This window comes from Phyllostomus discolor, chromosome 12, assembly GCF_004126475.2.
Source record: "Phyllostomus discolor isolate MPI-MPIP mPhyDis1 chromosome 12, mPhyDis1.pri.v3, whole genome shotgun sequence".
Classification (NCBI taxonomy): domain Eukaryota; kingdom Metazoa; phylum Chordata; class Mammalia; order Chiroptera; family Phyllostomidae; genus Phyllostomus; species Phyllostomus discolor.
The window spans coordinates 464,032-488,813 of NC_040914.2; the positions used below are offsets into that span (position 1 = coordinate 464,032).

General features: G+C 36.5%; 1 protein-coding gene and 1 long non-coding RNA gene across 4 annotated transcripts in view; one reads left to right on the forward strand and one right to left on the reverse strand.

Moving 5' to 3' along the window:
- Positions 1–19,027, reverse strand: part of LOC114511026 (zinc finger protein 566) — a 32,209-nt gene extending 13,182 nt beyond the window's left edge. The window contains exons 1-5 of one of the 3 annotated variants that reach the window (XM_036013193.1): positions 18,430–19,027; positions 17,169–17,170; positions 8,041–8,111; positions 5,112–5,238; positions 4,712–4,810 (exon numbers count right to left, since the gene is read on the reverse strand). In XM_036013193.1, coding sequence (XP_035869086.1) covers positions 4,712–4,810; positions 5,112–5,238; positions 8,041–8,049 — 235 coding nt within the window. In that variant the 5' untranslated portion in view covers positions 8,050–8,111; positions 17,169–17,170; positions 18,430–19,027. Of the gene's footprint in view, positions 1–4,711; positions 4,811–5,111; positions 5,239–8,040; positions 8,112–17,168; positions 17,171–18,363; positions 18,393–18,429 lie in introns of those variants that run through there. The other 2 variants (XM_028529623.2, XM_028529622.2) reach the window with 2 other exon arrangements.
- Positions 19,028–20,130: 1,103 nt separating this feature from the next.
- Positions 20,131–20,692, forward strand: LOC118497743. Its single transcript, XR_004900277.1, has 2 exons — positions 20,131–20,480; positions 20,542–20,692. It is a non-coding gene; the product is annotated as an uncharacterized LOC118497743 (long non-coding RNA).
- The last annotated feature ends 4,090 nt before the right edge of the window (positions 20,693–24,782 follow it).

Genomic DNA, 24,782 nt, shown 5'->3' on the forward strand with positions numbered 1-24,782 from the left:
TTTGATAGGACTGCACTGAATCTGTAGATTTCTTTGGGTTCTTTCTATAGACATTTTAACAAAACTAATCCTCTCTCTTCTTTTATCAGTCTCTTGGAGTTTTCAGTGGTTATATTTATTCCAAGGTATTTTATTCTTTTAGATGCAATTGAAAATGAAATTGTTTTTGAAATTTCCTGAGTGTTTCTAATGCGTGTATAGAGGCACAACTGATTTTTGTATATTAATTTTGTACCCTGCAATTTTATTGAACTCATTTATTACTTCTAACAGTTTCTTTTTTGGTGGGGGTCTTTAGGATTTTTTATATAAAGTATCATGCTACCTGCAAATATTGGGTTGGCCAAAAAGTCTGTTAGTTTTTTTCTATAAAATAAAAGACACATTTTTCATTTTCACCAGTAACTTTACTGATTTGAATATTTTGAGTATATCAGCTACCTCCCACTATTGGCTTTTAGTGGTATAAGCCAGGTGTGCTCCTAAATATCTTCCAATGCATAAAACAGCCCTACAGCAAAGAACTGTTTGGCCAAAGTGTGAATAGTACCAAGACACTTCATAAACCACTTTTGACATATTTGATCAGTCATAGCACCTTCTCCATACATTGCAAATATTTTTTTTACATTACAGTCGTGTTTTTACCTTTCTTGAAATTTTAAAGCACAATACTCCAAAAATGTTATTTTCTTCCATCTTCAATATTAAAATGGCCACACAAAAATTCACCAATTTTGATAACATTTTTTAAATGCACACTGATAGGATAGCTGTCACAATACAATCTAACAAAATTGTTTCGAATGGCATTAAAGACAACTAAGCACTACTAGAGCCTTCGCATGGAGAAAATGTAACCGACTTTTTGGCCAATCCAATGGGAACATTTTTACTTCCTCCTTTCCAATTTAGATGCCTTTCATTTCTTTTTCTTGCCTTACTGTTCTGGCTAAGACTTCCAGTGCTATTTTAAATAAAATTGGAAAGAATTTTTGTCTTGTTCCTGACATGAGAAAAAAAACTTTCAGCTTTTGTCACTGAGTATAATGTTAGTTGTGGGCTTGCCATATATAGCTTTTATTATGTTGAGGTATGTTCCCTCTACACCCGCCTTTGTTGAGAGTTTTTATCATGAATGAATGCTTTTAAAATTCAACATTTTAGCCCTGGCTGGTGTGGCCCAGTGGATTGAGCACCAGTCTGTGAACCAAAGGGTAGCCGGTTCGATTCCCAGTCAGGGCACATGCCTGGGTTGCAGGCCAGCTCCCTGGTGAGAGGCACGTGAGAGGAAACCATACAAGGATATTTTTCTCCCTCTCTTTCTCCCTCCATTTCCCTCTTTCTAAAAATAGATAAATAAAATCTTTTTAAAAAGTCAGTATTTTATTTTATTTTTTTATTTTTTAAAGATTTATTTATTTATTTTTAAAGAGGGAAGGGAGGGAGATAGAGAGAGAGAAACATCAATGTGCGGTTGCTGGGGGTTATGGCCTGCAACCCAGGCATGTACCCTGACTGGGAATCGAACCTGCGACACTTTGGTTCGCAGCCTGTGCACAATCCACTGAGCTACACCAGCCAGGGCAAAAATTCAGTATTTTAAATGAATCTTTACTTAATGTAATTTTAAAGCTCATATGGAAACCAAAAAGGCAAGTATAACCACATACTTCTGAAGAGAAAGTATAAGGATCTGTCCTACCAGAGAGAAGAACATTTTAAAGAAGCAAGAGTAATTAGGACAGAAATAGATAAAAAAGCCAATGTAACAATAGTGAATTATGTATACATAGAATTTAATATGTGACAAAAGAAACACTGTGAACAGTAGAAAACAGATAGACTTTTTTTTTTTTTAAGATTTTATTTATTTATTTTTAGAGAGGGAAGGGGGCGGGGGGAGACAGACAGACAGACAGACATCAATGTGCGGTTGCTGGGGGTTATGGCCTGCATCCCAGGAATGTACCCTGGCTGGGAATCGAACCTGGGACACTTTGGTTCCCAGTCCGCGCTCAATCCACTGAGCTACGCCAGCCAGGGCTAAAACAGATAGACTTTTTATTCAGTGGGGCATACATAATTTATTCTCTGTATGGGAAACAATTACAACAAATCTCTATTTCACATCTTTCATAAAAATCAATTCCAGTTACATTAATAGGATTTTAATAAGAAAGTCAAAACATAAAAAAAAAAAAACAGGAGAAAATTGGGCTAGGAAAAGGTTTTAAGACACTCAAAGCACATAGAAAAAAGAAATTTCTTCTTTTGTTTTTATTTTCATTTTTTATCATCATTCATAACATAGAATTTTTATAAAGTCTATGTTATAATTTAACTAATGATTTAATTTAATCATACTAAAAAAAGAGTTATTATTCATCACAAGATAACATAAAGAAACTAAATAAAAAAGCTGCAACTGGCCCGGGTTGGTGTGGCTCAGTGAATTGAGTGCCTGCCTGCTAGTTCAATTTCCAGCCTAAGGCACATGCCTGAGTTGCGAGCCAGGTTCTCAGTAGGGGGAGCGCAAGAAGCATCCACACATTGATGTTTCTCTCCCTTCCCCTCTCTAAAAATAAGTAAAATCCTTAAAAAAAAGCTACAACTGGAAAAGATGTCTATAAAACATGTTACTGACTAAAAATTAAGTATCCAGAATATATTAAAAAATTCCTACAAATCTTAGGAAGAAGACTAATAGTCTAATACAAAAATAATCAAAGTTATCATTACACAAAAGACACACTAAAGGCCAAATAATAAATAAAAATGTAATTATCTTAATGGTAACCAGGAACATTTAATTTAAACCAGTGAAAAAGATTTTATACTTATAAATCATAAGAAAATGAAAAACATCTCACATATCAATTGTAGGGAGAGAAGGTGACACAAACACTTGTAGAAGAGTTTGGCATTAACCAGTAAAGCTGAGTAAATAGGTATGCCAAGACCTAGTGATTATACTCTCAGGTGCATTTCCTTGAAAATCTCTTATATATGCAAATCTAGAGAGTTATACTTCATCTTCTAATTTTATGTTAATTGTATGTTATATATACCCTATTGTGTATATTAACTTCATTTTATAACTGGCTATGCTATTTGTTAAATAAAAAGCAACAGGTTTAAGAGTCAAAAGCTCATAGCTAAAGAATATATTAGTGAATCAACAGAAATCAAGTCAAGAAATTCTATGCAAAAGCACTATAAATGGAAAAACAGATGAAAAGTAAAAGACACTGACAATAACAGATGTTCTAATGCCTGTTTAACAGGAGCTTAACAAAGAAAAGAGGAAATGGTAGCAAGGTAATATTTGAAGTGATGACTGCCAAAGACTTCCTATCACCAAAAAAAGAAGAGTCCTCAGATTGAAAAATATACCAGAAGTACTGCTGTACTTCAGGTCTCTGCACAAATGACAACTTACTGGAAAAAAGTTTTTTTACCATGTCACATAAAAGAGCACCCTCTATCCACTCTTTGCACTTTGTTGTTTTTTTTTTTTTTAGCACTTACTATTACATGATAAATTATATATTCATTTATTTGTACATCTATCCTTGCACTGGAGGGTGACTTCTGAGAATCAAGTTTTTTTTCAGGTTCTATTGGCTACTGTAACCCTCAGAGTTAAGAACAGTGCTGGGGCTTTAACTGGTGTGGCTCAGTTGATTGGGTGTTACCCTGCAAAGTAAAAGGTTACCCATTCCATTACCCAGTCTGGACATATGCCTGGGTTTTGGGTTTAGTCCCTGGTCAGGGTATATAAGAGAGGCAACTGATTGATGTTTCTCTCTCACATTGATGTTTCTCTTACTGTCTTTCTCCCTCCCCTCCCCTCTGTCTAAAAATCAATAAAATAAAAAAGAATAGTGCTGAGTGTACAATGGTTACTCAATAAACATAATGAATGCTGTCCCATTTTTCCTCCTTCATACAAAATCTCTTTACCTTTGCCAGCTCTAAATTCGCAATAGAAGCAAAGACCCTTCACTTCCAATATTCTATTTAAAGTCTATGACACACATGTTCAAATTTCCTCCTCTGACCGCTTTCTGGATCAATTTCTCTTCTATATTTCTAGCTCTCATTTTCTGCTGTCCTCCCTATTTTAACCTCTCTTATGGTGGTTCTACTTTGTAGAAGTTATATATAAACATGTTCTGGTATCCCTACTAAGGTATAAATTCTATAACTGCTTATTCCTTTTTTTAATATCTACAGAACTTAGAAGAGTACCTCACACACATTAGAAAATCAGTAAATGTTCATTAAAAGTATGACTGAATCAATGAGTGTATGAACTACTGTATCTAAAAAACTCTAAGATAATTAGTTTTTGGCAATGTAGAAAAGAATATATTTCAGAAGACAGTGATGCTTTTTTTTTAAAGGCTAACACAAAAAAGGATGAGAAGCTGATAAGGAACTAGAACCAAAATAAGGACAGAAAGGAATATCATTAGAGAGGGTGGAAGGGGGCACAGCTAGTTAAAATTAGGAGAAAAGTGTAAGAGGAAAAGAACAGGCATTGTGTTAAGTAAGGGAAAAAGGTGAGGTCATTTGAAAGCTCATACAGAAAAGGATTATTTTTGTATACAGGCCTAAGGTTTTTAAGGGGAACTTCCCGGATAGCAATTCTAAAGTATAGCCTCTCCACTGAACAACTGGGTCGTTACTGCCATGCCTCACTTACCTGGACACTGGCCTCCTGTTACTTCTCTGTTAACCAACCAGGGCTCCTTCCCCTGCTCCAAGAAGGAGATCACATCTGGTTTAGAAATAGAATGTCCTGCTTATAAAAGAAGTAATGAGACATGTTTATGATAAGAATGTCCCAGAATTCAAATCCAGTTCTTTCATTAAGAAAGAATCAAAGAAAGGTATAATAGCTTTATGAAACATAATGAGGATTTGAATCTTCCTCCATAACTCAACACAGCTTCTTCTTTCTCACTCTATAATATTAAAAACATTCCTCTGGGAACTGGATTAAAAACCTAATCAGTTACTGAAAAGGTAGGTAAGTATTTCACCCTGGAGGAAGTAGACCTTCTGAGGGCAGAATCTGAATTAATATGGACAGATGTCCTTACCCATTGAAACCAGGTTGTTGTAATTCTCCAACATCACATCTCTGTATAAATCTCTCTGATCATCATTCAGGCATTCCCACTCCTCCTGAGAGAAGTCTATGGACACATCACTGAACATCACTGACTCCTGGAACAACAATCATGTATATGACTTAATTAATTTAAAAAGTGTGTTTTGTGAGGAAAAGAGAGAAGAAAAAAATAAAAGTAGAGGAAGTGAAAAATTGCAAGCATATAAAGAAGGTCTGAATGGGAAGCAAGCAGAGGACTGTAAAATAAGCATGACTGAATCAATGTGCCTCCATATCATTATGTTTCCTCCAGACAAAACTGCTTCTGCATACTGGAACACTTCCAGTACATAAGTCTGAGAAGGTACAAAGTCTACCAAGAGTTTCATAATTAAATGATATAGTATATGCAAACACCTAACACAATACTTGTCATATAATATGTGTGCTTCTTTGTCCCTCCTTTTTCCAAATACTAAAAGTAAAATTTCAGAAAAAGTGATACAGAAGATATTAAAGGCATCCAGAGAAGAGTAGATCATATAAAAGACATCAAGAATCAGAGAGGCAATGGGATTCTTTACATTACTAAAAATAAGAAATAAGAATAACTCTTCAATATTCTTATGGAAAAAGGAAATTCTGACAAAGAATTCTATAACTGAAATATTATTTTGTTGTAAGAATGAAAAACAAAATTCCTAGACATAAAGGACACAAGCACAATATCTTAGGAAACTACTGAGGATGCATTCCACCAAAATGGGGGAGTAAAGAACAGGGGAAGATATGAGATTCAAGAAGTAGGTAAATTAACACAGGAAAACAGTGAAGGAAAATTCCAGGGAACAAAAAAGGGGAAGTCTTGGGAAAACTGCAGCAGGCCTAGAGAGTAACCAGACTAGATGGGAGCAAGGCCAAAAAGGGAACAGAGATGGAAGTTTCCACATGTTCAAAATGAATGATGTGTTTGATCAGATAGAAAACATATTAATTGGCATGTGATAGTAATCCTGGATATTTTGAATAAAAATACATGGACAACTAAGCAAATGTGGGGGAAAAATTAACTTCAGGAAAAACAAAAAGTTATAATAGAATAAAGCTGAGTTAGTTCAGGAGTGAGTGATATTTACAGTCCTAATAGTCCATACACTATTAATTTAAGCAAAAATTGGAATAACAGAATCAGAGGAAATGAAGGGTACAATAGGAAGTACAATGTTCCTTCTACTCTTCAGTAAGTCAAGAGAAAATGAGTAAAATTGATTCATCAAAAGATAGCAATTATACCATATTCAAGAGTTGAGGGGGGCAAGGGGTTAGGGAGGTGAGTGAACAAGTTGAAGGGATTAAGAAGGACAAATTGGCAATTACAAAACAGTCATTGGGACGTAAAGTACAGTATAGGGAATATAGTCAATAATATGATAATTATGTATGGTGCTAGGCAGGTACCTGAAATATTGGGGGATCACTTTGTAAATTATATGATTGTCTAAGCATTATATTATACACTTGAAACTAATATAAAATAATATTGAAAATCAACAGTAATTAAAAAATTAAAAAAGGTCTTGAGGGCATCTACCTTTTAGGAATGGAACTGGTGATAAGACTGGAATAGTACTACTTCACTTGTACACATGTGTAAAATGACTTTTAAAAATATTTTATCTAGAAAATTATATTCACATATAATTCAAGGCTGAATCATTAAAATGTCACAGTATTATATAATAAGTTATTCCTTATTACAACAAATTCTTTTCATAAGCATATTTTTCACTGAATAATATTGTTATAGGGATATAAATGACAGTTTTTCTTTTGCTTTCAGACACTGAGGCCATAGGTGATCTTTAAAGATCTTCCCAACATTAGTCCAATCTTACTTATAATCCTACCCATTATTCAGCTATAAATTCCCTTTGTTCCTGAGCTATGGGAAATTGATGGAGGAGATCATTCCACTATTAAGACTGAAATCAAACAAAATCTTATTCCACACATTTTCTCATTGGAAAACCTAGGTCTGTGGAGATGGTTAGGGCTTTTCCCTAGAAGGTGCCCTTAAGCATTCATTTTCATCCTATCAAATCATTGTCCAATCAAATTAGATTCATTAACAAATGAATCAAGATTTCTGGCAGAAGTCTAAGATAGAAGATGCTAAAGTACTTAAAAAATGAGTTTGTAAACATTGTTTAAAGTAGGAGGAAGAGCTGGGAGGTTTAGGAGGAAATAGGGATCAGTTTCCTGAAGTGTGACTATTTTAACTAGCATAAAAAATATTTTTTTCAAGTGTCACAGGTTCGATTCCCAGTCAGGGTACATGCATGGGTTGTAGGCCATGACCCCCAGCAACCGCACACTGATGTTTCTCTCTCTTTCTCCCTCCCTTCCCTCTCTAAAAAATAAATAAATAAAATCTTTAAAAAATATATTTTTTTCAAAACCCTGTGTCAGTCAGTTTTTTACATTATATAATTTACAATCTCTTTATAGAAACAAGTATTCTTGATGAAATCATAAGGAATTTCCTGATAAATTTTAATCTGATTAACACCTCTTCAGAGAAACTTACCAACCACTTGACCCTCTAATAGTTATCTGCAGGTTAAGAGTATAAAGATCTTTAACTATTCTTTCCTTATTTCCAACAATGATTATTGAACCACTTCTTTTTTTTTTATGACTATCTCCACAAACAGAAAAATGTTTAAATTGGCTTATTAGACACCTTTTTCTTTAGGGCAAAGGTAAAAGAACTTCAGCAATGCCTATAATGAAACTGTATGAAAGTTTTTTGTCTATGTTTTTTAAACACCAAAAAGCATCATATGAGGAAAGTTAAGTGTTTACATGTACTAGCAATAAAAGTGACTCTATTTGAGCAAAAGAAAACATCATCTCACCTGAGCCATGGCTTTGATATTTGTAGAAAAAGACCAGTCCTCCTTTGGGCTCCTCTTTTGGAAAAAGACAGCTGGGAAAAGCAAAAGAAGCTACATAAGATCTCACTTGCCTTATAGCTCCAAAAACGATTATCTCCCTTCTGTTCATTCCACACAAGCACTTGAGGGGTTATTAGTAAGAAGAATAAACAAATATCTCATTATGCCCAACTCCAGAAACATTAGGCTTTAACTTGAGCAGGATAGAATTGAACAACCTGATACGGTTTAGAGAATATACTTTGTATATATGTACATATAGGCCCAAAGATATCATTTTTTACACAAGTTGTAGCATGTTATATATATTTGCTATTTTAAGTTAATGTATCTTGGACTGGATCCCAACTAGTACATAGAGAGATAGATAATTCTCTTAGCTAAATTGTGTATCATTACATGGATATACTTTATTTAACCAATCTGTTGCTGATCAGTTGAGTTGTTTCCAGTCTTTCGCTATAACATGCTATACTAAAGATCTTTGTACATATCATTTTACCAGCATATGAATTTTGCATGATTAATTTCTGAAAGCTGATCATAATCATTTTGGTTTGGATACACATTGGCCAAATCAGTTTTCAGTCATCTTGTATTATACAATCAAGCCCCAAATCCTGAGCAAGAAACAAGTGATTGATAAATCAGATCCTCTAATCCTGCCTTAAGAGTCTTGCCTTACCTAAAATCCAGAAAAGCAACCAAGGTAATGTTACTGAAACTTTAGTAAGATATTAAAAATAGCATAACAACTGAAAGGAATTAAGAATATAAAAATTATGTAGAAATTAACTACACTCACATACTTTAGAATAGCTTTTACTTTATGTAAATGAAGCAACAATTTTAATAATCATGTATAGTCTTATCTGCCTCTTCAGATGTTTAAAATGTCCAAAAGAGCCCTGGTCAGTGTGGCTCAGTTCGTTGGAGCACTATCCCATAAATTGAAATTTGGAGGGTTCGATTCCTGGTCAGGGCACATCCTAGGTTGTGGGTTCAGTCCCTGGCACATACAAGAGGCAATGGATCAATGCCTCTCTCCCACTGATGTCTGTCTATCTGTCTGTCTCTCTTTTTCACCCCCTTCCCATCCTCTCTCTCTAAAATTAATAAGCATGTCCTTGGTGAGGATAATAAATAAATAAATAAGTAAACAGTCTAAAAGAATAAGTTATACTAAAATACTAATATAAATCTAAGTTGTTTAAGAAGAGTAACTGATTTGTGATGTATGTTTAAACTTAATTTTTTTTTGCTTATTAGATATAGGAATATAATAAACTGAGCATTATAAAAGTATAAAGGACAGTGAGCATTCATTCTATGCACAAAGCTCCTTGATTATTAAACAACTTATCAATAATTTCATGTAAAACTAAACACCTAAAGAACAGCACCATGTTATCAATTATTTAATGACTACTCACTGCACTCCCCCAGGTGTATACATGTTTCAAGAAATTAAAACCAAAATAATCCATGTTTTTTTCCCTAAAACCTAAAAGCACACCTTTTAAAAAAATCCTCACCTGAGGATATGTTTATTGATTTTAGATAGAGAAGAAGGAGGACAGAAAGAGAAAGAGGAAGAGAGAGAGAAACATTGATTGGTTGCCTCTCATAGGCGCCCAACCAGGGAGGGATCAAACCATGAACTCAGATATGTTCCCTGACAAAGAATCAAACCCACAACTCTTTGGTGTATGGGACAGTACTGCAACCAACTGAGCCACCCGGCCAGGATCTGAAAGCACTCCTTTTAATATTACTATTTATTAAGCCCCTAGTATTCTTTTACCAACCACATAGCCTATGTACCAGGTATTGTACCAAAAGCTATAAGAGTCAACAGTAATCCAGAAAGGCTTAGAAACAAAACTCCTTCTCCCATACTCCTTATTTTATGTCTCCCTTTCTGGCTTCTCCTCCTGGCCTTTCTCTGGTTAAAGGGACATCATCGAGTGCTGCACCTTCCAACTATTATAGAATGAGCAAGAAACATTTTTACTTCAGTACCTCCTTCTACCTTTGTCACATTCATCAACCTCTTCCTTTGCACATCTGGGGTATCCTCACAGGCTGAATTCTTGCATCTGAGGGATCTTCTGTTCCTTTTTAAAGACAAAGTCTATGGCCAAGACTGTATATATAGTATGCTTGCAAAAAATGACCACACCTGGGGTATGGAGCATTGCAAAAAGGTATCACTACAGATAAGAAAGTCCTTTAAAACCAAGTAATTAACTTACTTTTTTTTTTTTTAGTATTTTGTACTCTTCTAAATAATAAACCTTGCCCTCACCAGTGTGGCTCAGTTGGCTGGAGCATCATCCAGTAGGCCAAAGGATTGCAGATTCATCCCTGGTCTGGACGCATGTGAGAGGCAACAAATTGACATCTCTCTTTCACATCCACATTTCTCTCTCTCCCTTCCCCTCTCTCTAAGCATGCCTTCCAGTATGGATAAAAGAAAAGAAAAAGAAGAAAAAAAATTATAAGCCTATGTTTTAATAAAAAGATCATTACTTCACTTAATAGTATGTTTTAAATTATTTCCAGCATCCCGAAAATTTCCCATATACTAGGAAATTCCCATATACTATATGGGAAAATTTCCCATATACTATATCTGTAACAGAGATCTGAAAAGCAGTTTAAATTTTGCTTTATAATGAGAAGGCTAAAAGTAGATAGTTGCTGGCCTTGGCCCCCACAATTGTTTCAGATGCAATATCTATCATACAATTAAAATTACTAGACATGCAAAAAGATTAAAAACAGAAATTAGAAATAGCACCACAGACAATTCAGATATTGGAGTTGGAGAACAAATAGTTTTAAATAGTTGTAATTAAATGTTAAAGACAACCAAGGAAAAAAGATAGGCAAATGAATGATAAGATGAGGAAATTAAATAGAACTGACATCTCTAAAAAGGAATTATATAGACAATCTAGATCAGCATAAGAGATTAAAAAGTCATTGCAATTTTAACATGAGACCAGACAAGTAGGAGACAGAATTACAGAACTCAAAAACAAGTCAAAATATATATCCACATGAAGTGCAGATGAAAAAAGGAACAAAAAGAACAGAAAAGACACATGGGACAGTCAAAAGAGCTACCATACACGTAAGTGGAGTCTCAGAAGGAGTGGAGTCTCAGAAGGAGGAAAGAGACTGGAGAGGAATTAATATTGAATAAATTAACTAATCAAATCCTTCAACAAGAGTTTCAAGAGCTCAGCAAACCTGAAGAATAGTAAGTAAAATGAAAAGTAAAATACACAAAACAAAAAGCAAAACCACAACCAAGCATAGTCAAATTGATGAAAACCAAAGAAAAACAAAAAAAAGTTTGAGAGTACCCAGAGGAACTAAAAAGCATTACCAAAAGCCCTGATGAAAAAAAAAAAAAAGAGAGGTTAACTACACAAATGAACAATATCAGGAATGAAAAGGTAACATCATTACAGATGCCACAGACCTTAAAAAGATAATAAGAGAATACTAATAACTTTATATTCTTAACTGTGAAAGCTTATGTAAAATAGACAAATTCCTTAAAAAACATGCCAAATATGTTCTGTTTATAACAGAACATATAAAGTGTTAAATTGATTCTATAACTTAAAATCTTCCTATCAAGAAAAAATTAAGCACAGACAGCTTCACCAGTTAATTCTTTCAAATTTAAGGAACAACTTTATTCTTATAAGTAATGAATAGAAAAACACAGGGAATTCTTCCCAGCTCATTTTATGAGGCTAATAGAAGCCTGACACCAAAACTTAACAAAGACATTACAAGAAAATTATGAGCCAATATATCTCATAAATATATATACAGAAATTTCACCCTGGCTGGCGTAGCTCAGTGGATTGAGCATGGGCTGCGAACCAAAGTGTCGCAGGTTCGATTCCCAGTCAGGGCACATGCCTGGGTTGCAGGCCATGACCCCCAGCAACCACACATTGATGTTTCTCCCTCTCCCTCTCTCTCTCTCCCTCCCTTCCCTCTCTATAAATAAATACATAAGTAAATAAATAAAATCTTTAAAAAAAAAAGAAATTCCATCCAGTATTAGCAAATTTGACCATGTAAAATTTTTTTTAAAAGGTTTAATACAAGCCCTGGCTGGCGTAGCTCAGTGGATTGAGCGCGGGCTGTGAACCAAAGTGTCACAGGTTTGATTCTCAGTCAGGGTACATGCCTGGGTTGCAGGCCACAACCCCCAGCAACCGCACATTGACGTTTCTCTCTCTCTCTCTGTCTCTCTCTCTCTCCCCTCCCTTCCCTCTCTAAAAAAATAAATAAATAAAATAAAAATTAAAAAAAAATAAATAAAGGTTTAATACATTATGGCCAGGCAAAGTTTACTTCAGGAATGAAAGGTTGGTTCAAATTTGTTAATGTTAATAAACATAAATAGACAAATTCATCTGTTTATTGTTCAGCAATAAACAACTGGAAAATTTTAAAAATTAAATACCATTTAGTTTCAACAATAAACATAAAATACTCAGGTATAAATCTAAGAGATGTGCAATAACAACTATAAATTGCTGAGAGAAATGGAAGACCTTAACAAATATAGACATATAGTTATTATTTGATAGAATCAATATTGATAAAATGTCAGTTTTCCACTTCCAGCCAAAATGCAGGCATAGGTGGATACACTGTGCCTCCTCGCACAAGCAAAAGGACAACAATTTAAAAACAAAAAACAACCAGAATTGACAGAAAATAGAACTGTATGGAAGTCCAACAAACAAGGAGTTAAAGAAGACACACTCAATCAGACTGGCAGGAGGGGTGGAGATGGGTGTCCAGAGAGGACCTGAGGCAAGGCAGTGGCTGGTGGACCCAGCACCAGATTGTGGAGCAGGGCTCACAAGGCTGAAGCTGGCTGGAAAGACTGGCAGTGGCAGGTGGAGCAGGTGGTTTCACATTTGTGTGCGGATAAACTGGGAGGAACAACTTGGGAGCGAGACAGACCATGCAACCCAGGGTCCCAGTGCGGGGAAATAAAGTCTCAAACCTCTGATTAAAAACACTGGTGGGTGTTGAGGCAGCAGCAAGAAACTCCCAGCCTCACAGGAGATTTCATTGGAGAGACCCATAGGCAAAGGAAATAGAAATCCAGGAAGCCCAGAAAGCCCAGAGAGTCCCAAAGAAGTTGGACCCAAGGAGAAACACACCAAGGCATATCATAATTACACGACCCAAGACCGAAGATAAGGAGAGAATATTAGAAGCTGCAAGAGAAAAGGAGACAATCACCTACAAAGGAGTTCCCATAATACTGTCAGCTGATTTCTCAAAAGAGACCCTACAGGCAAGTAGGGGCTGGAAACAGGTATTCCAAGTCATGAAAGGCAAGCACCTACATTCAAGATGACTCTATCCAGCAAAGCTTTCATTTAGAATGGAAGGGCAGATTCCATTCTAAAGTGCTTCTCAGATAAAGTCAAGTTCAAGGAGTTCATCATCACCAAGCCCTTATTATGTGAAATGTTAAAAGGATTTATCTAAGAAAAAGAAGGTAAAAAATATGAACAGTAAAATGACAGCAAACTCACAATCATTAACAACCACACCTGAAACAAACACAAATTAAGGAAACAACTAGAACAGGAACAGAATCACAGAAATGGATGGTTATCAGCAGGGGAATGGGAGGGGGAGAGAGGGGATAAAGGTACAGAGAGTAAGTAACATGAATGGTAGGTAGAAAATAGACAGGGAAATTAAGAATAGTATGGGAAATGTAGAAGCCAAAGAACTTACATGTATGACCCATGGACATGAACTAAAGGGCAGAATGTGGGTGGGAAGGGGGGAGTGCAGGGCAGAGGGGAATAAGGGGGGGGGGAGGAAATGGGACAATTGTAATAGCATAATCAATAAAATATATATTTTTAAAATGTCAGTTTTCCCAAAATTACCATACAGATTTATAAATAAAATCCCAGCAAGGATTCTTTTTTTGGTGAGAATTAACAAATTGATCCTAACACCTATAGGAAATGGAAAAAACACAAAATAGCCCAGACAGTCTCAAAAAAGAGGAAAAAAGGTTGGAGAATTAAAACTACAGAGTTTAAGACAGTGGCACTGACCTAAAAGATAAATAATAAACAGAATACAGTCCAGAAAAAGCCACAAATATAGTATCACCTGATTTATGATAAAAGCTCCTTGTAATTCAGATGGGAAGGATGGTGTTTTTAACCAGTAGTGCTAGAACAACTGTGTATTTGAATAGGAAAAAAAATTAACCTTTATCCTTACCTCTCACCACACACAAAAATTAACTCAAGATAGACCACACACTTAAAAATATAAATGATAAACTTATAAAGCTTCTAAAGAAAACATAGACCCTGGCTGGTATGGTTCAGTGGACTGAGCACCAGCCTGCGAACCAAAGTGTTGCAGGTTGGATTCCACAATCAGGGCACATGCCTGGGTTGCAGGCCAGGTCCCCAGTAGGGGGTGCACAAGAGGCAACCACACATTGATGTTTCCCTCTCTCTTTCTCCCTCCCTTCCCCTCTATCTAAAAATAAATAAAATCTTTTAAAAATATAAAAAATAAATAAAATAAAACATAGAAGAATATCTTCAAGACCTTGGGAATAAGCAAGGATTTCCTTTCGAGATACAAAAAAGCACTAATTATAAAGATAAAGGTCTAAAAATCTTCTAGAAAAATGGGGAAAATCATAAATTATCAATCTAAAAAGATTAAAAATGTTCATATACACTCATACTTAAATAAGAAAACACTGCAATACCATTTTTCATGTATTAAATTGGTAAAAATTAAAAAGCACAAGACATTCTGTTGGCTATGCTGTAGAGGGGGAAACAGGCACTCTTATACATTGCAAGTGGGAATGAAAACTGGTAGAACAGTCCCACAGGAGAATTTAGTAATACCCATTAAAACTGCATATGTACTTACCTTTGACCCAGCAATTCCACTTCTAGAAATATACCCTGAAGATATGCCTCCAAGCAATACAAAAATATACATATACAAAATTATTTACTGCAGGACCATTTACAGTAACAAAATATTGTAAATGACCTAAATGTCCATAACAGGAGAGTGGCTGCATAAACTATGATAAATCCATAAATATACTGGAATATTTATTATGTAACTATATAAACAAAAGCTATGAGTATCTCTTTGAATTGTGATGGAGTAATGTCCAGGATATATCATTAAGTGAAAGAAGCAATGTTCAAAAGAGTATGCTATTTTTAATGCAAAAAAAGACATCATTCAAAAGAATACATGTATCTTCTGTTTTGTACAAAATAGCAGAAAGATAAATCAGAAAGTAATGAGGTTGATTTTGTATATGGAGTAGGCAGGAACCACATTAATGTTTTCATACTCAAAATACTGTGATATTCAACAATCAACTAGGATGTGGGGAAACCCAAAGTATAACAAACAAAGCTAAATGTATGAAAAATGAATAATGAAACTACACTGAAAAGGTTGGCAAAGAAAAGAACTAAATTGAAAACAGTTTTTGACTATGTATCTGTAAGGTTAAGTAAAAAAAGTTGCACACAAATACTTCACTGTAGTTAGTAAATTTGTTGTTTATATGAGTTAGCAATTCTGAAACTACTTTACATTTATTCTAGAATATGAGTAAAACAATACTGACACTAGAAATAGGTTTCTCATTGTTGGAGGAAGGAGTTACAAATAAGGAAATGGCCAAACCTGACTCAAAACAGTTCTTGGGTCTTGAATGTTTCCGTACATCTTGCCATCAGAAGCACTAAGCGTTTTTATTTTGTACTATTTCTCCAAGATGTTTGTATAGTGAACAGCCTTGAGAGACAGATACTCTCTCTTTAGAGCAAAGGGCAAGCATGCTTATTACCCATTATACAAGGTTCAGATTCCCTAGATTCATGAGAGCACACATATGCTTGTGTATCTGCATCACCCTACAAGGGGCAAGTGAGCCAATACAAGAAAATATAGACACTTTGGCTATTGCTATGAGCAATCAACCACCTTTTATCTCTGACCCAAAAGTCATGCATCTTCTGCCAGCATCTGAAAATGTGTCAAGCTAACTTGCTAAATCACAAGTAGGGCAAAATCTCAGACACTTCACAGTTCTTGACAAAATCCTATAGCATTGGATTAGAAGTAAAGTTTGAGTAGAAATTAGTGGTTTTTTAAGGTATACAAATAGATAAATAGATATAGATGTGTATATATACATCTGTGTATTTTCTAGCTCTCTCCACTGACAAAACTAGAGCAATTACACACAGGTAGCAAGAAGCAAACTTGAAGGAGTTCAACTGAAGGAGTTCTCAGCTGAAGGAGTTCCTAGTGGCCAAATCTGCGACAATTTAGCAATAAAATATATAATAATAATAATAATAATAATGAATTAAAACTCAGAATAAAATAAAAGTCCATGAGTACATGGGGAATAAGAATAGTTCTACCTTAGTGTAGAATTTAAATTAATACATGCAGAAGGAATCATGGGAAGAGAAAATCACCACAAGGCAAATGTCAGAGAAATAATTATTTCATACAAGAATTACCAATGAGTTTAATGGGTGAAAGTATGATAAGAAATATTATTTTTGCATAGTCTCAAAGCATATCCTCACAAGATACTAATTAAAAAGGGTAAACAGTAATTTTGCATAGGAGAGACTTGGCACCCACCAGCAGTTAATGTGTAATAGCCAGAAACTGGAAACTATCAAATATCCATCAACAATGTAATCTACTACTAAATTGCAATATATCCCCAAATGTAATGAGCACTAAGTACAATTACACTCAACAGCGGGGATGACTCTCGGATATAATGTGGAACAAAAGAAGCCAGACATAAAGAAAAAAGCACATGTTATATAATTTCATTTATAAATGAAGTTCAAAAATAACTAAAATTAACTAATTGAGATAGGTTTCTGATTAGTGATTCTGGGAAGGAAATAATTAGGACGGGGTATGAGGGAAACTTTTGGGAGTGTGGGCACAGTCCTTTATATCAATTTAGGAAATTGTTATACAGCTTTATACTTAAATTTTGTGCACTTTACCATATGAGGTAGCTCATTAAAATGTTTTAAAAACTATTAGCCCTGGCTGGTGTGGCTCAGTGAATTTAGCACCGGTCTGCAAACCAAAAGGTTGCAGCTTCAATTCCCAGTCAGGGCACAGGCCTGGGCTGCAGGCCAGGTCCCCAGTTGGGGGCGTGCGAGAGGCAACAAACCAATGTATTCTCTTGCACAACCATGTATCTCTGCCTCTCTTTCTCCCTCCCATCCCCCCTCTCTAGAAATAAATAAATAAAATAAAACCTATCAGAACCATGTTTTGGTAAGCTATAAAACAATAAAATGTTTCAAACACTGGTGTGCAAGTATAAGTTTGTGCCACACTTGAGTAAATATTTTGGCATTATTTAGCAAAGTGAAAGATATCACATGATCCAGCAATTCCATTGGTAGATAAATTCATGCATATGTACCTTATGTAAAAGAATGCTTGTGGCAGCATTGTTGTAATGTCAAACAAACTAGAAATAACTCAAATGTCCATCGTTACTAGAAAGGATAATAGTGAATCAAAGGAAGAAAACAATATAGCAAAGAAAAATGAACCATTATTAAAGCAAATATAGAAGATTCTCAAAAACATAGTTGTACAAATAAGCAAAAATTCATATAAAAGGATATATAAAGGACAGCATTCATACCAAGTTTTAAAAACAAGCAGAACTACAATATAATGCTTAAAGAAGTATACGTAAGTGAAAAAAAAAACCCTCATATATTTATATAGTCACAAAAATCCCAGAGCCACTATGGGAACGTAAAGCTAGAGGTAACCCACAATCAAAGCAACAGGGCCGCATAACCAGGGCCTCACATGGTCACAAGCATCTCGTACCACAGTATTCACAGGCACCCCCACCTACACTCTACAGCACACAGGTAACACAATCACACCCCTACGGGGTCAAACGCTACTACATCAACCGAGACAAAAGGCCCCAACACACCCACAAGTACAAAGCCGCACTTGCCCCTCCTCCCTTTAACCCCCCTCACCCCATACACACACCTGGCATTGTCTAGTCACAGCGGCAGTCTCTGGCCCCAGGCGGTGCTGCACACGGTGATATTGGAACAGCAAGTCACAACCACAAGGTCAGTCACCACATACCACCATATACGCGTAATCACACAATTTGAATCTGACCTCCGCGTACCAAGCGGAGGTCGGGCTCTGGCCCCGCCCCCTCCCCCTCCCCCCCGGCTTCCTTACTTCAGGCCTCGGGAGCTTCCAAAGCGGCAGAAGCCTCCTCAACAGCACTATAATAGTTGTAGGTGAAGACCTGTGGCTCCCGTTAGAGCGTGGCTTTGGGCTGAATTCACGCGAGATCACGTTATGCGGCGAAGTCCTCTGGGAAATGCAGTCAGGACTTTCTTGAGGCGGGCAAGATGGCTCTCTATCGTCAGGATTCCCGTCAGAGCTTAACTGGGGCCCATCGGAAACAATTGCGTCCTCTCATCAAACAGCGCACCGGAGACCTCATATAGCCCCACTCAGCATCAGGCCGAGCTTCTGAAAAAGGCCGCTCGGGTGCGTTTGAAAGAGACTAGGTTAAGTGAATCTCGGTGCTATCCACGGTAGTTGAACAGGCTCAAAAGAGGAGCCTGTTTTGAAAGGGAAGATAATACAAACGGCAGACCCTTCTGGGAAATGCAGCTTCGGGCAGTGAACGCGGTAGATGCACTGTCTGATTCTTCACAGCTCCTGCCTAGCTACATCCTGGAGATTTCTTGGAGTGTTACTGAAGCCAAGGAGTATCCAGTTTCCCGAGTTGCCGTTTTGGCCACCTTCTGGTGTGACTTTAGCTTAGGGTTCTATAAAAGGTTGTCCAGGGGGGCGGGGGGGGGGGGGTGGCAAATAGGGACTTGGAATGGGGCCCAGAACTCAGCGTGTTCAGGAAATATTAGGATGCCCTCACCCCCACACCAACACAGGTGTGGGTTGGGGGAAGGGACAAATGGAGCAGGGCCATTGAGAGCTGTTTTGAATAGCAACAGCCTTGCAGCTAACCTCTGGTGTGGTCATTTAACATATCTATGACCTGTAACTGGTTGCATAGATATGTTAAATAGCTGTGGCCACCCTCTGAGCCAGGGGATGGAAGTAACTTCCCCCCAAGATGTAACTGGGAGGCAACTCCCCCAGTCACAGGGCCTGCATGGTAGCTTGGAGATGACTGACTCCAGGACATAGGGCCACGCCTGCCCAGACTCAGGGTGGCAGCCCAGTAAAGCTGGAAGGATATGAGAGTGCTGGCAGGTATAGCCAATTGTGGGAGGAGTCAGAAATGAGGCTGCAGAGGAAGATTGGCTTGGGGATTTAAACCCAGACTCGGCAGCCATTGAGGGAGAACCGTGCGACTTTGCCAGAGTGGGGACTCCCATGGCCATTGTGCAGAGAACCACGTGGCTGTGGCAATAGAAAGGGAGCCATGCAGCTGTGGCAGTGGAGAGAGAAGCACTTGGCTTTGCCAGAATGGGGACCCCTGCAACTTTAGTAGGGGGAACCACCACCTGGTTTTAGCAGAGATCCACCGACACAGCTGATGGTGCCAGAAACCAAGGGAGGCCTACCAGCCAAGACGGATTACTGGGAAGAACTGGGGGCCGCCCGAGCCTCAGACTTCTATTTCTTTTCCCGAGATATGGTACGCCAGACTGGGCAAAGGGGGAAGGAAGGACTGCGTGTGTTTGTGGGTGTTTTAAGGGATTTTGATGAAGACATTAGGTCACTACTTTAAGTTTGTATAGCATTAAATAAACATTTCCCTTCCATTTCATGAGTCTCTGGCATTGAGAGACATCTTTCCTATAAGACAGCGGACATAACAAACCTGGGGGGTCCCTTTTGGTAATACTATATTGCCCTAGGCGCCCCTCCCCCTTGGCCCCCTTTTGTTCTGTAACAGTTCTTCAGTGCAGAGTTGTGGAACCTAAGCCTCTGAGTTCCACAGCCAGTCTGGGAGGCTAAAAGGAAGGAGATTACAAAAGGATTGGGAAGGCTGGTGGGGAGGAACCACTAAATGTGAAAAGGGATGAGGGAGGCAAAAGGGGAGGAGTTTCCAAAATTGCGAAGGGGGCTGATATTCTTGAGCTACTGACTTTTGTGTGAATGTCCCAGACCAAGAAGGCGACAGAGAGGCAGGCTTTGCAGGAAAAAGGGAATTGAGAGTCTGGGGGGGTGTGACAGGGTGTTGGGGGTCATAGAGAGAGGGAGAAACTGGATTCAGGATTTTTTTGTGTGGGTGTGTGTGTAATTGAAAGGTTTTTTTTTCTTGAAATCTATTTTTATTCAGCTGTTTTAAAAGAAAAATGTATTTGAAAGTTTAAGTATCTCTGTATATATCACTGGGATTGTATTTTGGAGAGTAATCTCTGAGCTTCCTTAAGGATAACTCTTCCTGGAGTGTTTTTTAAAAAGACTTGATGGGAGAAAGGTTACAAAATTGAGCTAATAAATATGATTTAAAGCTTGACTTTTATGAAAAGCCAGGAGCATCTTTTATGGAATTGAAATAAAAAGTGTTTTCTTTTAAAAGAAAGCCAGTTTCAAAAAGGAACTTTTGCTCTTGCTTAGAGCACAGACCCTCGAGACAGCCTTTCAATTTTATGGGTTCTTTTCGAGTCCTGGGGAAAGACTATAGGTCTAAGGGATGTAAGTCTACGGTCTAAGGGAGCTGATTTGTGAAGTCCTGTACTAAGAAAGAACTTTAAAAGTTTGAAGGGTAGTGTCGACCACGGCAAATCTAAGAGAAGTGACATGGCCTACAGAGATTTAGGAATGTAAATTTGAGTATACTCAAGGAGACTCTTCAGATCAACTGATTTACTAATTTTCTCTAGTTACCTCCAGACCAGACGCATTTTGTTAGGTATAAAAATAAGTTTTTTCTAACTGCAAAGATATTTTCTCCAAATAACTTATTGCAGTTACTTTTGTTTTAAAATTGATTTGAGAGGGAGAAACATTGATTTGTTGTTCCACTTATTTATTCATTTAATTGATTTTTATACATAACCTAGTAGGGGATGAACCCACAACTTTGGCCTGTTTTGAGGACACTAACCAACTGAGCTACCTAGCCATAGCTAATGTAATTTTAAATAAAGGGATGAAGTAAGGTAGTGGGTATAAAATCATGTAAATAAACTTAATACATACAAACAAAACCTTGCAATAGGATTAAATGCTTAAGAATAATTTTAGCAATAAATAATTTAAAAGTTTAAAACACTTTTAAAACATTAAAAGGCAAAAAAAGCCTTAGTAAACAAAAAATATATATACTGTATTCTTGAAAAAAAATCCTCAAACATTTTAAATTAAATTATGAATTTAACATTATTCCATTTAAAAATAATATATTTTTCTAAATAGGAGTTTTTCTAAAGTTCAAGTGGAAAAAAATAAAGGTTAGAATAGACAATGTATCTGGAAGAAAAATGCAGTATGGGGCAGTTGGGGATAGTCTAACCAGATTACAAACTGTACCCTTAAACTTCAAAAACTGAAATATGAGACTCAACTGACTGGACCGGCCAGTGGAACACACGAGAGAATCCAAAAATAGAGCCAAATAAAGGATTTTAGTGTATGGTGAATGAAGCATTTCCCATCAATTGGGAAAAAGTACTAAGGGACAATTTGATAGCCTTTCTGGAGAGAGAATGAGAATGGAATACTAGTGTCTTTGTCTCACTTTGGTATCAAAGTAATGATGACTTTGTAAAACGTTTGGATAAGTTCACATGTCTTTTACATTTTAGAAGAACTTGAGAAGGATCAACGTTGATGCTTCTTTAAATGTTTAATAGAATTGAGCAGTGAAGCCATCTGGTCCAGACATTTCCTTGTTGGGAGCTTTGATCACTGCTTCAGTTTTCTTGCTAGTTATAGGTTTGCTCAGAATTTCTATTCATGATTCAGTTTTGGTAATTTATGTTTCTAGGAATTTATCTATTTCATATAGGTTACCCATTTGTTGGTATACAATTGTTCATAGTATTCTCTAATAATCCTTTTTATGTTGGTAAAATTGGTAGTAATGTCCCCACTTTAAATATGTTTTACTAATTTGACTCTGATTTTCTTAGTCAATGTTATCAATTTTTTTCAAATAACTTTGTTTCATTGATCAAATCGTTTTTCTAATGTTTTATTTATCTCTACTCCAATCTTTATTTTCTTCTCTTTTCTAGTTAAGGGTTAGTTTCCTATTTTTCTAGTTTCTTAGGCTATCAGTTGTTGATTCAAGTTCTATGTGTTTATATTAAACTTTCAACTTTTTTCTTAGCACTGCTTTTGCTGCATCCCATAAGTTTTGATATGGTCAGTTTTCATTTGTTTCAAAATATTTTTAAAATGTTCTTTGTGATTTCTTCTTTGACCCCTTAAGAGTTTGATGTTTAAGTTCTACTTATTTGGAATTTTCTACTTTTCTGCTGTTACTGATGTCTGGTTTCATTCAATTACATGTAATTTGAAATTATATTTTGTATTATTCAACCTTTTAAAATTTATTGATTTCTTTTGTTATTTTTTAAAGATTTCATGTCTTTTCAGAAAGAAGGGAAGGGAGGGAGAAAAAGGAGAGAAACATCAATGTGTGGTTGCCTCTCCCATGCCCCCTAATGGGGACCTGGCCTGAAACTCAGGCATGTGCCTCAACTGGAATCGAACTGGTGACCCTTTGGTTCAAAGGCTGGCACTCAGTCCACTGAGCCACACCAGCCATGGCCACACATATATTTCTTACTGTTCTGGAAGCTGCAGAGTCCCAAGATCAAAGTGCTGGCAGATTTGGTTCCTAGTGAAGGTCCACATGGCCTTTCCTTGGTACATACACATGGAGAGATGTCTCTCTCCCCCTAAAAGGAAGAGACTGTTCCCTTCATGAGTGTCCTACCCTCATAACCTAATGTAAATTCAATTACCTTCATAGGCCACACCTCCAAATACCATCACACTAGGAATTAGGGCTTCAACATAAACTCTGGGAGATGGAAACATTCAGTCCACAATAGGGATTTCTCTTATTCAAATATTAAACCTTTCTTAATGTAATAGTATTAAACAGAGATGGGCTTCAAATTACTTTGTTCAGAATCCTTATCCTGAGGGACATGTATCATAATTTGAATAAATGCAAAGGCATACTTTGGCGGCAGAATGAAGGTATCATGTCACTTCTCCCAAAATAAATGTATAAATTTAATGCAATACCAATTAGAATACCCAAGGGCTTTTGTAATTTGAGAAAGCTACCTTCATTTATGTAGAAATAAAATTAAGTGTAGGAATTAAAATTGAAAGCAAGGGGGACTTACTATGCAATATCAAAATACTGCAATAAGGATGATGTTAAACTGATGTATAAACATAGGAACAGAAAAATGATTAGTGAAACAAGATAATATAGAAATGTCGGTATAAATGGAAATGCAAGGTAGTTTTCAGTTGAATGAGGAAAAGATCATGTGGGTAAATGACTGACTTAGCAAAGTTTCCACTGAAGAGGGAAAGGATGCTGTCAGTAAAGGGGTAAGAACAGGTCTTTTGCTCTAGCCCCTAGCCAGGTAACTCACTTGGTTAGAGTGTCATCCCTATAAGCCAGGGTTGTGGGTTCCATCCTGGGTCAGAGCACATGCAGGAGTCAACCAATAAGTGCATAGATAAGTGGAACAACAAACTGGTATTTCTCCTTCACCCCCTTCCCCACCTCTAAAATCATTTTCTTTAAAAATTATTCCCACTGACCCATGTATGAAAAGATGACCTTACAGTTACCTTTCTATCACAGCTTCCTTGAAGAAAATTAGGATGTAAATCCCTCATTTGTAGCCTTTTCCTGGATGGGGAGAGCTGTGAGCTAGCAGGTGTACAGTCTATGTGACTAAGGCATTACGTCTTGGGGAAACCAAGGTAGTAGAGTGGCTTCCCAGTACCTAAGTAGATAATCAGTCTTACAACTGAGTGTGCCCCATGTGATGATGGCACACCATGAATATGCACTGGTGGATTATTGTAGAATGTCCTGAATGAGAATATTGTTTTTCAGTACTGAGGTCCCAGAAGCTGTGCTTGCTTGGAGCAGTTGCAGAACTAACAAACGTATTATGAAGGTGTTTTCTAGTCAGGACAAACCTGCAAATAAAATTCAGGGTTAACACCTATTCTGTTTGATTGACACTTCAAATCTGTGATTGCTGCTGGTGTCAAGAGCTGTATGACCAGATGTTGAACGTATAAATTATTTTAATGAATTGTGCTAGTACAACAGAAACCCATCTGGAAGAAAATAACCATGAACCTCATTTTATATGACATTAAAAATTAAATAACATAGATTTACATATTGAAAAAACCAATAGAGCTTTCAAGGCAACCTAAGAAATAATATGTACAATCTAGAGACTAAAAATATCTTCCTAATTCATAAGCTTAAAAAATACATATTTGGTTACATAAAAATTTTAAATATTTTAATGGAAAAGTCATTTTTATAACAAAAAATAGACAAATTCCTAGTATTTAATATATGAAGAGGTCTTCAAAATTGACAAAAA